Source organism: Dromaius novaehollandiae, chromosome 5 (genome assembly GCF_036370855.1).
Source record: "Dromaius novaehollandiae isolate bDroNov1 chromosome 5, bDroNov1.hap1, whole genome shotgun sequence".
NCBI classification, from domain to species: domain Eukaryota; kingdom Metazoa; phylum Chordata; class Aves; order Casuariiformes; family Dromaiidae; genus Dromaius; species Dromaius novaehollandiae.
Window position 1 is genome coordinate 17,956,099 of NC_088102.1, and position 16,184 is coordinate 17,972,282.

Consider the following 16,184-nt stretch of genomic DNA (forward strand, 5'->3'; position numbering starts at 1 on the left):
CAGAGGTAGGCCCTATCTTAGCTTTCTAGCCCTTCTAGTGTTCAGTTTTCTACAGCATTTATAACAGTTATGCCACGTTATCTTGCAAAGCTTTTTTGTCCACAATTTAGTTCAAGCTCAAAAGCAGCAAGGTCCCTGCTTATGCTGTTCCCTCAGAGCCCAAGGGGCTGGCAGCATTTTGCCTCTGTAACGGGAAAATAGGCTTATAATGGTCGATTTCCAGAAAAAAACAGCTCGCTCGGTGTTTGCTTTGCAGAAAAATCTTATCTGCTCTGTTTAATATTTACCAGTGGACATGAATTTAATCCTACCCAGCGAACTGAAGAATTGGGAAGGAGTGCTCTGAAAGAGAGCTGCAGCAGACTTTTATAAACGCACTGTAAGTACCATATTATACTTGCTTAAGAGACTTTGAATTCATGTTGTCTGGGATCTCTGCTGCTTATTATACAATATTTTGTTCTGAGACGAGTTTACTGCGTAGCAGCAATTGGAAATAATCTTAGCCTTCTAGAAGCATGTTCTAAATGTCAGGAGGAGGATACAGGCAGTGGTCAGACTCCTAGGTGCAATGGCACCATGACTGGAAGATGACATTCCTAGTAAATACTTCACTGTCATCAACACTTAGGTGAAACACAAAACCTTGTGTCTGCTTCCAGAGGAGCAAATTCAGCTGTAATCTCAAGTGCCCTTTACAAACCAGAGGTCTGACATAGTGTCAGGCTGTTGAAGTCTCAGAGAAATATGTTAGCACATAAATACATAGGTACAGTAGGCGGCCTCCTCTTAGTTACTGCTGAGAAATGGTAATTTGAAATATTTTGAAACATTTCTGAAATATTTTGTCATTATAACAAAATACTTGCATTTCTTATAATTTCCAGCTTCTGGGGTTCTGAGATTTGCTGGACATCAGAAAAATCTTGTTGAAAATTTTGATAAAGTATCAATTGTACAAGATCTCTTACCTACACCTGAAGTTGGACAGGAGCATCAGGGTGAAGTCACATCTCTTGTCAAAGCTGTAGTTCCTTGGTGACTTTAGGGTCTTGTTTCTACATTACGTATAAGCAGGGCAAGTAGCACATTCTGGAACTGACCAGTATTGTTTGCTTATTATTGGTGAACCGCTTTCTGTCAGTAATATCTTTACCAAACCTCCTTATTCAGGCTATATTTTTCTATGTATTTAACCACCGAGGTCTAATTTTTATATATTATTTTTTGAACACTTCAGTTAAATAGATCCACCTACTTCCAGGAAGCTTGTGTCCTAAAAAACAAAGCAAAGAAAAATGGTACCAGCTTTTGGTACTTATTCTTTGTGAGCTCCATCGTCTCCATGTTTTGGAGGAGAGAGCCAAGATTTGGCAGAGAAGTGGCCCTTGTATCAGAGATCTCCGTGAAAGTCTGTCAAAAACAGGACAATTAATAAGCCTCTGATAAAACCCAGGTTGCACATTTATTCGTATTGTAATAGGTTAGAAAATAAAATCCCTGGAGATTTCATTATCTGAGCATGCCTAAGCCTCTCAGTTCCCGCTGGAGCCATACCAGCTCCACTGGAGGAACAGCTGTGGCCCAGCTCAGGACTATCATAAGGATGCCAGATGTTCTTTATAATATTTGTTCCTGGCTACTCCAGGCTGGCACAGGGCAGATGACAGAGCTGAGGGTAGAGTCCCTGAACCTCCAGTGCTTCCAACAACGCAGCTACTGGCTCCTAGGCAGCCAGGAGGAGAAATTTATCTACCTCAAAAGCAGATCTGGGGAACTAAGAAAAGAGTACTCATCAGCTCAGAAGAAATTGCTTCTGTCTAGAATGACATTTTCTTTTCAGAATCTATGGTTTTATCTCAGATTTTAGGCAAGCTAAGCACCTATACTCAGCAGTGCCACAGCTCAAATCTTCAGTGTCTCAGCTGGGCAGCCAGAAGAGGGGAAACCCGGAATTAACAGCTGCCCATGAAAATTTTGATATGAGGACCATACCTGGCATTAGACACAGCCTGAGGCAGAATCCAATGCTCTAGAATAACTAACCAGCTGCCAGGAACAACATTAGCATCTTCTCTATTTTCCAGCACTCCATTGCCTCCTTTATATTTTTGAGCTTCCAGCCTTCAAGGTAAATTAGGTGAAGGCCGCTGTCAGGGACATACTTCTCCAGTATATTTCATGATTCATTCCCTGAAAAGGATGGAAGACAGACCGTGGAATTATGTAACTAAAGCCTATCAAATTATGCAGACACATACGCACCAGGGCTGAATTTCTGCTACGCAAGCAACTTCCACTACAATCTATCCTAAGCTCTTGAGTGTTTGGCTTTGCAACCTTATGGATATTTTATGTGCAATAGAGACAGCCAGTAAACTTTCTTGGTTGACCCTCATTCTGCTGAAACACCGAGGATTATGTTTTGAATTAATATAGTTTGTGAGTTCAGAGCTGCTGCATAAGAGGCAGAACAATATCACCAGTTTAAAGGGTGAGCCTACAGATGGATTTGTTCAGTCTTGTAAGTGACGTTACATTTGTATCACTGCAGTGCTTGAGAACCCCAAGTCGTAACAAGACCCCAGGCACTGTAAAAACACATTAGCAAAAGCCCCTCTGTCTGCCAAAACACCTACTGAATGCGTGTGGGGGCACCAGGTGAACTCCACCGTGTACCCAAAGGTGCACAGAAGGGCAGTGAGACCATGCTGGCCAGCCTGATAGGCAGCAGACTCAAAACACCCACTGCTGAACCAAGACTGACAACTGTATGAATTGCTATAGTACTGTTGCTTCATTTTATGGAAATCCCCATCAGAGATTTACAGACTTGGAGTACCAGAAAACAAGGATAAGAAATTCATTCTGAGGCAAGAACTACTTCACACGTGATACCTTACCAAAGGCTACACACAACAAATTCTTCCCTGGCGATGTTACGTTACTATCTTTTTTCCTTTGCTAAATGCCTGGCTGGCTGGAAACTGATGGAACCGAATAGAAACGGACTAGGCAGGAGGCCAAGCAGAAGATTATTTCTAAATAGATCGGCAATCCTAACCATTAACATCTGAAAACTAGTATCTAAAATACAAGAACTACTTTTACGCAGGAAACATAAAATGCTCTAGATCTAAAACTAACGCTATTCTTTCTTAACAGAACTGACCAGAAAAAAATGAAGTCTGCCTTGTATTTGTGTTTGTTGCTTCTTGGGCTTCACGTCCAAGGTCACCGTGAGACCAGCCACAATAATGAACAAGAGGAACAAAAAACAGTTCATTCTCCAGGAGACCATTCCCAGGTTGAAAGTGAAAACCTGGCTCATCTCAAGATAGCCCCAAGCAACGCTGTCTTTGCATTTAGATTTTACAAGCAGATTACGGCAGAGGCAGGTGACAAGAACGTTTTCTTCTCCCCTCTGAGCCTCTCAGCTGCCTTTGCAATGCTCTCCCTGGGGGCCAGAGCAGCCACACGCCACGAGCTGCACGAAGGCCTCGCCTTCAACCTGACAGAGATTGAGGAGCGGGAGGTCCACGAAGGCTTTCGGCATCTGCTCCAGCTACTGAATGACCCTCACAGACAAGCCCAGCTGAGCATGGGCAATGCCCTGTTTGTAGATGACCGGCTGAAACTGCTCCAAAAATTTGTGGATGATGTCACAAATTTTTATGATTCTGAAGCTATTTCTACTAACTTCCAGAACACTTCAGAGGCTAAAAAGAAAATCAATGATTACATAGAAATGAAAACCCATGGGAAATTCATTAACTTACTCAAGAATCTTGGTTCAGACACTGTGATGGTTCTGGTTAACTACATTTTCTTTAAAGGTGAGTGGCATGACAAATGTGGGTAGAGGTTACACACATATACTCTGGATTTCTGATCCCAATCTCCAGCAACCCTCAGCCTATATTTTACTTGTGTGATTTTTATTAGAACTGTTAAAACAACATAAGGCTTCTGTCCATGGCCACAGGGCAAGCATCCTATAATGGAGATAGGCTTGCCGTTGACTTTACTGCTCAAATATATTATTCTGAGCATCAGCTAATCTGGCATGCCCTAATTAGTCCTTTTGCAGCTTATTTAACTCTATATTCATTCTTTTGTCACAAGGCTACTGGGAACAACCTTTCAGCAGTTTGCTCACCACTGATGACGACTTCTTCGTGGATGCCAAGAAGTCTGTTAAGGTCAAAATGATGCATCGAAGCCAAGCCTATAATAGCTATAGGGATGAGAAGCTGTCTTGCTGGGTAGTAGAAATCCCATATAAAGGAAATGTTGCTGCATTGTTTGTTCTGCCTGATGAAGGGGCAATGAAGCAGGTGGAGGATGCTCTGCTGAAAGAAACTGTGTCTAGCTGGGCAAAATCACTTGAAAAGAGGTAATCCTTTAACTGTTCCTTTATTCAGATACGTTTAAACATAGAATGGGCCGTAACTACTCATGCAGGCAAGTATAATTTAGGATCCCACGCTGAGTTGCTAAGCCCAGCTCTGAGGATCCAGGCATTGCACAGTCCGCATAGATCAGAGGCGGCATCAGGAGGTTTCGTGCGTGAGGGGAACTCTCTGCTCAGCTCCCTCAGCCACAGCAATGGGAGTGCTGACAACGGTGAAGTACATGGCAGGTACATGGCCCTTGGGAGCCAACATGGAGCAGGGAGAATCCCCTTCAAAAGAAAATGCCATTTCCTTTTCTCCATCCTGGATGACACTGTCCACCTAGTCACTTTCCAAAGCCAGCACTGTGTCCCTGAACAACTGATCAAACTAGGGGGGCTGGTACCTCAATTTCTGCTTCTGTAACATGAGACTTCTCACTTTCTTAGAAAGCCAGGCCTCAAGAGGTCAGCACCACAGAAACTTGAGATGGGTATATACCTGCAAGAATTCCCCATATCAAGGGATGTTCCAATAATAAACCCACATTTTTAATTTATTTCTGAAAAGAGAAATCCAGCTGCACCTTCCAAAATTCTCCATCTCTGGCTCCTATGACGTCAAGAACCTGTTAAAGAAAATGGGTGTAATGGAGGTCTTCAGTGACCAAGCTGATCTCTCTGGAATGACAGAAAATACTCTCCTGAAGGTTTCCAAAGTAAGTATGCAAACAGAAAGTCATCATGAGATTTCTCTGCCCCTATTACATACAGATTTCTTAATCTTTCCAAATAGCCTGATCCCACTTCGGGACTATACTCATGACTCACTGATGGTAATAAGGGAAGGAGAAAGCTAGGGATTAGATGGCTGTTGTTCCAAGAACTCAACATTAAATTGTTTCTTGCACAGCAACCCTGCAAACTCACCTGAAAGTTTCTGAAGAAGGAAATAGAACTGTGAAGGACAGAAAATAAATAACAGGAGATAATTTCACAAAAATCTGATGCAAAACAATTGATGTATGACAAGAGTCATACAGTTATGGCATAAATTTGGCAATAGTTATTCAATGTATATGCCTTTCGTTATTACATTATCTGAGCACCTCAGAATTTGTACGAACAACAAACTTGTGAGACAGGTATAGCCCTATTTCACAGGTAAGAAACTGGTGCACAGAAAAATTAAGTGATTTGCCTAGTGTCCCAGAAAATGTATTTCTTGCATCATGAAGGAAGTGATTATTCCCCCTACTATTGCCCTTATTATTCCTTGAAGGAAGAGCACCAAAAGCTGGCCAAAGACAATGAAATAAGATCACATGTGGGTTCAGAAGTATGAATTTGCTGTACCCACCACTGAAAATCCTGTAAAGTAAAGCCAGATCAGTGTGCCAGCCGCCTTCCAGAAAGGCACCCGATAAAACTTGCCACTAGCGTGTCTTCGCAGAAAGAGATTTTTGCACACACAGAGATTTAGGTAAAGTGAAAACATTCTTTTGTGGTGTTTAATATTAAAGAAAGAAATCTTACTCTGAGAAACAACACAACAAGAAACGTCCTCCATTCTGCTCAGTCTCTCCAAGCAGCGGAGTCTGACTCTGCCAAACTAGTGAAGAAAACTCTCACTAAGCTCGGAGCAAGCTTTGCCCTTCTTGGAAAGGTTGGACCTGAGTATCTTCTCCACAACAAGTAATACACTCATCCCGTGCTTCCTTTGACAAACCATCTTCTTATGGTGTTAAAGCAAGCAAGTTTGTCCGCAACTGCTTCTCACTCTTCTGCGTCTATGTTTTAATCTTTGCTTCTCTTGCAGGCAATTCACAAAGCAGTAGTGGATGTAAATGAGAACGGCACAGAGGCTGCTGCAGTGACTGTGATAGAAGTGATCGTAACTTCTCTTCAGTTTCCTCCTCCTCCTGTCATCAGCTTCAACAGGCCCTTTCTGATGCTGATTTCTGACAAAACCACCCAAAGCATCCTCTTCATGGGTAAAGTTGTGAACCCAGCTGCCAGTGAAGACTAGGCCAGAGCACTTGCACTCAGCGCAGAAATTCTGGAGAGCTTGTGCACGTCCTGGGGACTTCTTTGCAAAAAGGGACTGGAATCAATCCCTAATAAACAAGTAAACAAACATTAAATGTGGTTATTACTCATTTGCAAGCAGAGAGTCAGTGCTATGTTTACAAAGTGTTCCAGGCCATATAGGCAGCCGTGGGGTCTTCAACAAACACTCCCCTACCTTGCTTGTTCGTCACTGGTTCCACGGTCCACTGCACGAGGATAAACTGGCTGAGAATCTGCCTGTCTCCCTCGTTCTTCTGAGTTCTCAGCTCACAGACACGGACTCCAGAAATCATCCCCTTCAGCTGAGAAACCATCATTTTCCTCTCTCCCATTCCACTGAACCCCAGAACAGCTTCCTACAGCTCTGAAACCCTTCCAGTGCTCAGTGGCTAAGAAGGGAAATAGAAACATAAGCCTGTGAAACCTTTCCTCTCCTAGATGATGGATGCTCCTACAATCAGAATAACCCTTTTCTGTCCAGCCTGACCACTGCCTCCTACCAGCTCAGACCCCTTGCTCCCATCTGCATTCCTCATTAGTTGCTCCAGAGTAAGGCGCCCAGCCTTTTTGACTGGACAAGAGTTTAGCATCCATGTCAGGGAAAGCTGAACATCACTGCACAAATGGTCTCATGCATATACAGCAGTGTCCATGCTCCCTGGGAGAGCCAGATTTGCTGGTCATGCACCAGCCAGGTGTTATCTACAAGCACACAGCTAATGCCATTTCTGTGCCAGGCTTTCCTGCACTGGAAAAAGCATGTGCTGCTAAACCAATCTGTACAGCCTGCTCCCTGCAGCTATATTCTCCCAGGAAACCACAGGCAATGGGGTGGCAGGCCACAAGAATTGCTTGGCATAAAAGGATCCCATATCTGACTTCCCATTTTCCTAGGGCCATTGAGTCCTTCTCTCTCTCTCTCTCTCATGTGACTTGCTAACATCAGTGACATGGAAACACCTGGAGGGAATGGAACAGGATTTTGTGGTCCAGCAATTCTGAATTTGTGATGCCTAAATCAAACAGTGTAGCTTCTCTTCTGCTTCACTCATGGTTCAGGTGCTGTTTCAGACTTGTCAGCTAGCTCCCCTGGGAACTTTGTTTCCATCAAAAGTTACTTCTTTTGGATGCCATGCAGTCAGTCATTCCCCAGAACTTCTTAGTAAAGAATCAAATTCTCCTTGCCCTGCCAAACTGCTTATCTCCAAAAGGCATCGGGTCTAATTTAATTTTCCACCCACTAATATGGTCGACTGAGTAACTTGGAAGGTGGCCAATTGACTTCCCAAGGATTATTCTCGCTGAAGGCTTCAGGTATCCATCAAATTGATCTCTTTGATGCCCTCCAAAAACGCTAAGGATGAACTTAGAAACACGGTCCTAAGTAGTGATAATATAACATGAAATTCACTGATGTTAATCATCCTTAACTGATACATAGAACATTTTCATAGCACTGGTTATTAATGAATTGTTATGAGTTGCCATTATTATTAATTTATCCCATTATCACAGAATCAATAACTGATGAACCACTAAGCACTTTACCCATACAGACCAAACTAAGCAACAATATCTCCTCCAAAAGGTTTCCAGTCTAAGCCTTGCTTTCTAAGTGAGGAGGGACAGGAGTCAAAAGTTTTAGCTGACAGGGCTTCCAGCTCCGAGCCATCGCGAGAGGATAGTGGCGGGGTGGCTGCTCAGCTTCTGGCAATGCTGGGTCAGAATGAGGATAAACACTTCTGTCGTGGCTCAGTTTGGGAAGGTTCTGACAAGTCATATGGGATTGTATGGGAGAAAACAGGAATTTGCATATTTGTGGGGAAAGGCGATTGAGCTTTTCATGTGGACAAGCATAGACAGTTGCCCAGACCTATAGGCAACGGAAAGCCCTAGTCGTAGAGATTTACTTATTGAAAGTATTTTATCCACAATCACTGTGTTGCGTTCAGATCTTAAAGAAAGAAAAACCAGCAACAGCTGGAAAATTCTCTACAGAATATCTTAGTCAGCTATAACTGTTTAATTCACTTTTCCTCTCAGTAGATTGAACTCAGTTGTTCTGACAATGCTTGAAGGAACAACCCTCCTTTGCTGGAGCCAAGCCAAGGATTTCAGCTCTGCCAGACTAAAATGTCTTTATGCTCAGTTACTAATGCAGCTACACAGTCATTGCACCTTCCCTTTGGGAGTGGTGGGATTTAGGCGAGCAGTGACCATGTGCTGTTTTGGACAGGTTAGAGGGAAGGAAGGAATGAGAGAAGTGGGAAACTGTTAGTATTATCTCACTTCTTCCCTCCCCGTCTGCCCACTTTTGGAAAATGAAGGAGAAAAAAAGGGATTCTTCCTGGTTAAGTTGTAAATACTAGATATCTGAAATAGAAACCCTTGCATAAATTCATGATTCTCTTGTTATAAGAATCATGAGATTCTCTTACAGAAAATAGCACAAGTTTACTTGGTGCCACATGGGTTACAAGTTACTTGAGGATGGAAAATTTCAGGTGAAAGGATAGTTCCCAGAAACGCTTATGCAACTTCCCTGCGACAGCACACAATAAGAACTACCACTCCAAAAGCTTTCAAAAAACACAGACCAGTGACTTCTCGAACAAACAGTTAACTTCAAAGATTTTCTTGAAGGCTTAAATTGGTCTTGAAAAGACACTTAGAGAGCTGGAAGAGATCAGGAGTGTTCTGAACTGATTTGCTCAGGAATTTTAGTTCTGTGGTGAAGCTAAAGGGATATAACAAGCACATGATCATACAGCAGAAACAATGAAAGTTTCACCGATCTTCTGAAAGCCTGCCAGAGAAACAGCCCCCACTTCAGCATCCCAATGCTCATTTTACTTGAGTAGACTGCCCGAAGGGGAGGAAGCCAGGAGCCAGCACAAGGAACAGCCCTGGGGACACGTGGTGCCACCTCAGGGGGATAACCAGCAGCACCTGGTCACCCTCACAGATAATTTGAGTACAATATTGTCCTGCTGCTGTGATCTCCAGTAAATACCACAGTGCTTAGGCTCTTGGTTAGAGATGGCTTTTAGGTAATTTGTGAGGGGAAAAGGTCTATTATAAATTAGAAGGGGATATGCTTGTTTATGCTCATCTTCAGCTGCACCAAAGCTGATCATCTTTCTTGGACTAAAAATAAGCAACAACTGCACAAAAACCTCAAAGTGTAACACTATTTTAAGGGACAGATTAGAGGAATTCATTACTACAAGAATGTGTGGCTTGTAGCATAGCATGCATTTGCTCACAAACATTTTTACTGCCCTCAATATATAACTTCATTACCTTTAGTTTCAAAGTATAGTTTATACTGGTATTTGGTAGCAGTGCTACAGATTTTCTAAAAACTTGCCAAAAGGGAGCAATTCTATCCAGCTCCGGGAAAAAGTCTTTTCTAATCGTTGACTGCATAATTTCAAGCTGAAAAAAATGAAAGTGAATGGGCATTTCAACCTTTTTCTGAAACCCAGTCATAATTTAACTTTCACAGGTAAGAAGTTTTAACTGCAGCTTGGAACCTGCACTTTTTGGAATCAGCATTTAGCAAGTTTCTGCAACACATGCAAGTTTGCTTATGAAATGAAGTGATCATTCCTAGTAATTCTGAGGTAAGAATAGAAGTTATAAATTCCACAAGCTTTTAGAAATTTGAAGAGCTAGAATTTTAATATAAGTCCCAATTTCCAAATCAAAACTTCTGGAGCATGGTCTCATGTGTTATTGAATCTCTCAGAACATACAAGCTACATCCAGTCTTTTTTCACCTGTCAGTCATTCAACGACACTTACGTTCTCCTGAAAGAAGGAACATATGCTTGAAGGGAAAGTGCTTGACGAAATCAAAATGTGAAGTCAGGGGGCTGAGAGCTAGTGTACTCCACCATATAAAGTCCCTTCTCCTTTTTTCCTCTGATATGAGGAAGGTATTTATTTATGCACAACTGTATTCATTGAAAGGTAAAGTGCAGAAAAGAATTGAAATCCTGACCTCTGGCACACATTGTTCCGATTTTGATGTTATAAGCCTGTGGCCCCATCCTTTAGCACACTGTAAAAATAAATATAATTCAAGCTTCTGTTTCTCCATCATGCCCTCCTTTATCATCCCATAAGAACATAAAAAAAACTTATGGACTGCAATGCATGCATGCAAAGGTGGACCAGGAAAACATTCAAAATCCTCCCACTGCTAGGGGAACTGTCTCATGGGGTGAGCCTCAGCTGGCAGTAGTGGCTGTGCTGGTGGATATATTCTGACATGGGGGTAACACCAGAACAAATCAAGAAAGATCTCAGTGGACAGAGACTTTACTGCTGGCCAAGGAACCGAGCCCACAGACCTCTAGCAGCTCAATTCCGCCCCGCCCTGTCTCATACGCTGCCCAGATTCCTAGGCCTGGTGAGTTTTTAGTCAGAACTCCTCCTCTTTCTGCCCTTTCACTGATACTGCTTTGGTTAACTGAACAACGGGGATGTATTGCTAATATTAGGGCCTACAGGTTGCACGGAAGAGGGACCCTGAAACTTTTAAGTGGCAGAAGCTGGGGGGGAGGGGGGGAGAACCACCACACAGCCAAAGTAGAAAATTGGAGTCACAAGGACAACTGAGGAATTTTCTGGTGCATTTCTTGGTCACAGATGGTCATGAGTGTAACTATTTCAAAGGAAATGTTACAGTGATTCCTGTGCTAGCACTGGGCTGGTTAACCAGCTGTCCCCAATGCAGAAAAGTTTACCTTCCTTGTAAGCAGGATTAGATTAAAAAAAAAAAAAAAAAAAAAAGCAGCAGTGTCCCTGGTGAAGGCATCACCTGCAGTTAGCCCCAGCAATGCTGACTTCACACTAGCTTTTACAAGCAGGTCACGATCAGAGGCAGGTGCTGACAAGGTTTTCTTCTCTGCTTCGAGCCTCTCACTGCCTTTTCAACACTTCCCTCTCCCCAGGGGCCAGGCCTCGCCTCCAACCTGACAGAGATGGAGGGGCAGGAGATCACTCCTTGTTTTATTCCTGCTAAGCCTGCAAAAATTTTCTTTTAACTTACAAAACAGCCATCAGATTGAATGCAAGGCAGTGGCAGGGTGAAGACGCAGCAGCTCCGGGAAGGCAGCTGGCAAGGGGAATAGCTGCACTGTCCTTTCTGGAGGAGGAGGAAAGGCTGCAGATGGAAGGAGCCAGAAACAAAAAAAAAAACCAAAAAAAAACATCAAATCACTTGCCAGTGGGTCAGTTTCAATTGCTGTAAATGAAAAAGTCACACTGGGACTGAACATTACCTTCGGTCCCCTGCCACCGAGAATGGCAGTTGATCACTTGTAGAAAGGCTAGCAAAGGAAGCGGCTGGGAGAAGATGGAAGAGGGGCTCTGGGTCAAAGCATGACAAGAATGGCTCTCATTTTGAGGGATAACGCATGATCTTTCATTCAGGCATAGACCACCACGCTAAGGATTTGGCTTCTTTCCCCAGATCTGTTTTCATTCTCTCTCATGGAGTTCATCAGTTCTAAAGTTAACTGGGAAACCTTCAGCACTTGCTCCAAGAAAATCGATACAGGGAGCTATACGCCAGCCAGGCAGAGCAGAATAGGATGAAGCTGTTCATCTAGAGAAACAGAACAAAGAGATACTGGTTGAGAACTAGGAGCGAAAAGGAGTCCCTTCTCTATCCTATTTCCAGAGTAAAAAAACACAACCATGTAGGCTGTGAGAATTATACTTCCTTCACAATGAGGGAAACGGCAAGCTGTTACAAGTTACCTCCCTGAGTAAAGTTGATTATATGGGGTGGGAGGGAAGCAAGTTGAAGGTAATGCTTGAGGAGCTGTTGCATTACTCTACACATCAGCACAGATTAGTCTAAATTTCCACTCTGTGATAAGAGCTCACCTGTGCCTTCAGGCAAGTCCTCAAGTAGACAGCATGAGCAGTACCATGCCCTACAGAAACATGCTGGAAGCCTTGGTGCCTCAGTTTCTCTCTTGTGAAGGAAGTAATTGGCTTTTCACCTGCTCTGGATAGCCAGGTGGATGGAAATTCTGGGTAATTCTGTAGTTTCCTCAGCCAGATTTCCACACAGTTTCTCCCCAGGGGTGGTGATGTTGATAGTATTCTTCTAAACAGCCATGGTGGTGATTGATAGCAGCTATACAAACCCAAGCACAACAGTTCTCTGCTCTCCATATTGGCCTTAACTATTCATCTTGTCTTCTTTCTCCACCAGCACAGCATCTGTAGATAACTAGACAAAAACAGGAGAATCCAGCCATCTCTGCCCTGGTGGGCTGAAAGAAGTACATACCACTCTGAAATAGTCATGAGTGCCCAGCGGCAGCTACTCTGACTAGTCTAACTTCAGTTTCACCTTAGAAAATGTTATATATTCACTGGTTAATCCAACTTGTGCTTTACATTGCACATTTGATAAGGGCCTTCAGGTGCAAGCTCAAAGTACTGAAAAGGCAGAGAACAAGAGGTAAAATACAATACAAAGGAGCAGAAATGCATATCACTTGCCATTATAGGTGAGACAAGCTTGTAAGTGACTGTCTAAGGAATCAAATGCTTCATTTTCTATTATTGATTTCTTTCTCCTCCCCCCCCCCCCCAGGCTTCCCCCATTCCACTTCAGTCCCACCTGTTCAGATGGCATCAAGGAGGGAGCCAAAGGGCTCCAAGGATTGCTCTGCCAGAGTACGGCACCCTTTTTAGCATCTTTTCATTCCCATCCCTATACTTCTGCCCCACTAACTGCAGAAGGGGAGCTTTCAGTTTGGAAGCCCAGATGCTGCAGGAAATCACAGGGGTAGCACTGTTCGTGCACATATCATCAGCAGGAGAGCTGGACATCACTTAAGTTACAGTCTCAAAAAGAGTTTCCAGGCCTTGGATAATCTAGAGAAAGGCGACTGATTTTTCTCGTCTGTTCTTATAATGAATGATTCCCGCTTTCTTCTTTTTCTAAAAGGAAAAACAAAAGAATTTGAATCCTGCTTCTACCCCCCAGCTAGACAGCCGATCTGAAAGTTGTGCCAGTGATGAGCCCACTTTCTCTCAAAATAGACCCCAGCAACTTGGATTTGCCTTCAGAGTCTGCAAAAGGGGCACAAGAGGGACAGACAGCAAAAACATTTTTGATGCACCTTTAAGCCTCCCCACTGCTGTTGTGATCTCAATACGTACTAAATCTGCCTGCTGGAGTCAGACACACTAAGGTGTTGCATTTAGCCTGACAGGGGTTAAGGGGCAGTAGGTCCATGACAAGTTTCAGTGCATGCCCCAGTTAGGAAACCTGAAAGCAAGGTCCAGCTGAGCATGAAGAATAAGCCAACTGGAACTGCTACAGAAGTTTTTGGATGACATCAGAAGTTTCTCAGCAACTGAGAAGTTATTTCTAGAAACAGCTGGAGCTCTTTGGTGGCTGAGAAGTGGAGTAGAGCATTTCCTATGAATGCTTTGGAAACTGCTGACTCAGCCGATAGCTATCATCCACACAGGCAAATGGATTTTCTCACCAGCTGCATTTCTTTAAATATGTGGCAGTATAAGAAATGTTGGAGGGGTAAGGGGGCTTGTAACAAAGAGGCACAATCAGGTTTCTAGTCCTATAAAACTAAAACTGAATAAAAGCTCCTTGCTAACCCTGTCAAAGCTTTCCATGAAACTTAATAATCTACATTTGTAAATCTGTGTCTCTATAGGCAAGTACATCACATTTATGCAAGTGACTCATCAGGCATTTTGCCTTCCTACATGCTGCTTTGAAGTCAGGGGAAGCTATAGATACATATCAACTGTCTCTACTGCAGGTTGGATTGATTTTAGCATTTAAATATGGCACTAAAAAAAGAAACAGAAACCCACAACCTCTGCATAGTTTAGGAAGAGAGACATTCTTCCCACAACTCTGCAGGGCCCGTGACGCTCACTGCGTTTGCGCATTGCGCGATGCCTTCACACGCCTGTCTGCTCAACCCTCATTCGGGAGCCTAGCGCCCAAAACAGAGCCGACTATTCTGTTCTGTGAGGGATATTCTGCAACAACGGAAATTTGCCTTGAGATCTAAAAATCAGTAACTTAAGTGTTTTGATTATTCAGAAAGCAGGGGCCATGTGCACACATGGGTAGGGAAGGGAGAATAACATCAGAATGAGTTCCCCCTCACAGGATCAACTTCGAACAATTTAGTTTCCTATCTTGCAGGCAGCATAGCATGAAGACATTTGGTAGCATGCAAGGGTCACAGGCAGGGGCTGAGTTGAATGAAAGTCCTTTCTTCAGTTTTGAATTAGGTGGATGACATCAACAAATCTAAACTTAGGGAAAAAACATTAAAAAAAAAAAACACACTGAAAGCCTTTGAAAGCCTGTCACTTTCCAGTCTAGGCCCTTATCCCTTGCATTCCCTGTGCTATTATAGGAGGAGAAAAGATTAGATATAAACCAAATGCAAACCAGCTCTCTCTGGGGCACAGCCGTTGAACCATTTTTGTAAGAGTTCAGGAGAATCCTTGCAGTTCACCAAAGGAATAGGGGGTTATTCATTTCTGTATGTTTCTGAAATGAAACAGTCTGATCTGGAACCGATCTGAAACAGGTGCACGGCCTCAGCTTAACAACAACAACAACAAAAAAAAACAACTTAGAAAGCTTTCTCTTTCCTAAAACTGCAGATTTAAAGAAAATAAGTTCCCCTTCACTTCACATGCTTGCCTTTCACCAGGGATATTACTAGCTAATAAAACTTTCAGTGCATCAGTAATTACAAGCATTGTTTGATGGCTCCAGCCAGCTGGTTACAAAGTAGATATTCCATTGCAAAAAAGATTTCTGTGGTCTAAAAAACTTAAATAATGACCTAAACAGATATTAAGCATGTATTTCCTAATGACTTCTTTTTTCTTCTTTCAGTTTCATTTTCCAATTTCTCAAAAGCCTCATGAGTGACATGTTTCATTATAAGATGACCCAGGATCATTTTTGTTTTTTCCTGGTGGCAAAATATCAGGTAAAACCCAAATGATAGCCAAACTCAGCAAAAGTCATAGCGAGCCCTGTGAGCACTGAGCAGCTGCCTGCCTGGGTGGGTGGCAAAGTCCCACGGACACAATAGCACTCTATTGTTCATTCCACAGAAGGGAAAAAGAAGCAGGCAGAGAAGGCTCTTTGCAATGAGCCGCTATACAAACAAGGAAGAAGTTTCACCAGGATACAAAGCTTGATCAGTTGCTATGTTCACATACACTTAACAGCAGAATAGTTTAGAAACATTACACCTAGGCAGTACAACCATCTGTTGCTCTTCCTACTGGATCAAAATACCCATCATGCTGTCCCCAAAACCAGGAGTGTTTTGTGTCGTAGATAGGTGGTATTTACTATAAATACTGGCAAATATTATACAACCAGCCTCCTAGCGCACTGAGAGGTTCAGTCAATTAACATTTAAGACCATAGGGTGGTTTCATAGAACTGCAGTGTACTTAAATTAAGTCCATATTACTAGCTACTCTAGTGTCTAGGATCACTGGAAGACTGGATTGGTAGTTTCCAAAGCAAGTCTCTGAACAGAGATGGTAAGCAAAGGATTTGGTTGCATCATTTACTCAAGCAGTTCAAATGGCCTGGTCTGACAAGGTCCTTGCTCAAGGGGATCAGACCACAAGAGAATTGCAAAGTTGTACTCTCCCTTTTCTACAGGAAATCGTT

At 42.9% G+C, this 16,184-nt stretch overlaps 1 protein-coding gene across 1 annotated transcript; it reads left to right on the forward strand.

Annotated features, from left to right (window-relative positions):
* Positions 1-279: 279 nt before the first annotated feature.
* Positions 280-6,540, forward strand: LOC112993592 (alpha-1-antitrypsin-like). Its single transcript, XM_026117375.2, has 5 exons — positions 280-379; positions 3,166-3,836; positions 4,126-4,396; positions 4,965-5,112; positions 6,213-6,540. The coding sequence occupies exons 2-5, from the start codon at positions 3,182-3,184 to the stop codon at positions 6,420-6,422; spliced, it is 1,284 nt and encodes a 427-aa protein (XP_025973160.1). The 5' UTR covers positions 280-379; positions 3,166-3,181; the 3' UTR covers positions 6,423-6,540.
* The last annotated feature ends 9,644 nt before the right edge of the window (positions 6,541-16,184 follow it).

Coding starts and splice junctions, on each gene's coding strand:
- LOC112993592 (XM_026117375.2), top strand. CDS start 3,182: ATGAAGTCTGCCTTGTATTTGTGTTTGTTGCTTCTTGGGCTTCACGTC. Junction 3,837..4,125: donor TAACTACATTTTCTTTAAAG/GTGAGTGGCATG, acceptor TTTTGTCACAAG/GCTACTGGGAACAACCTTTC. Junction 5,113..6,212: donor CTCTCCTGAAGGTTTCCAAA/GTAAGTATGCAA, acceptor CTTCTCTTGCAG/GCAATTCACAAAGCAGTAGT.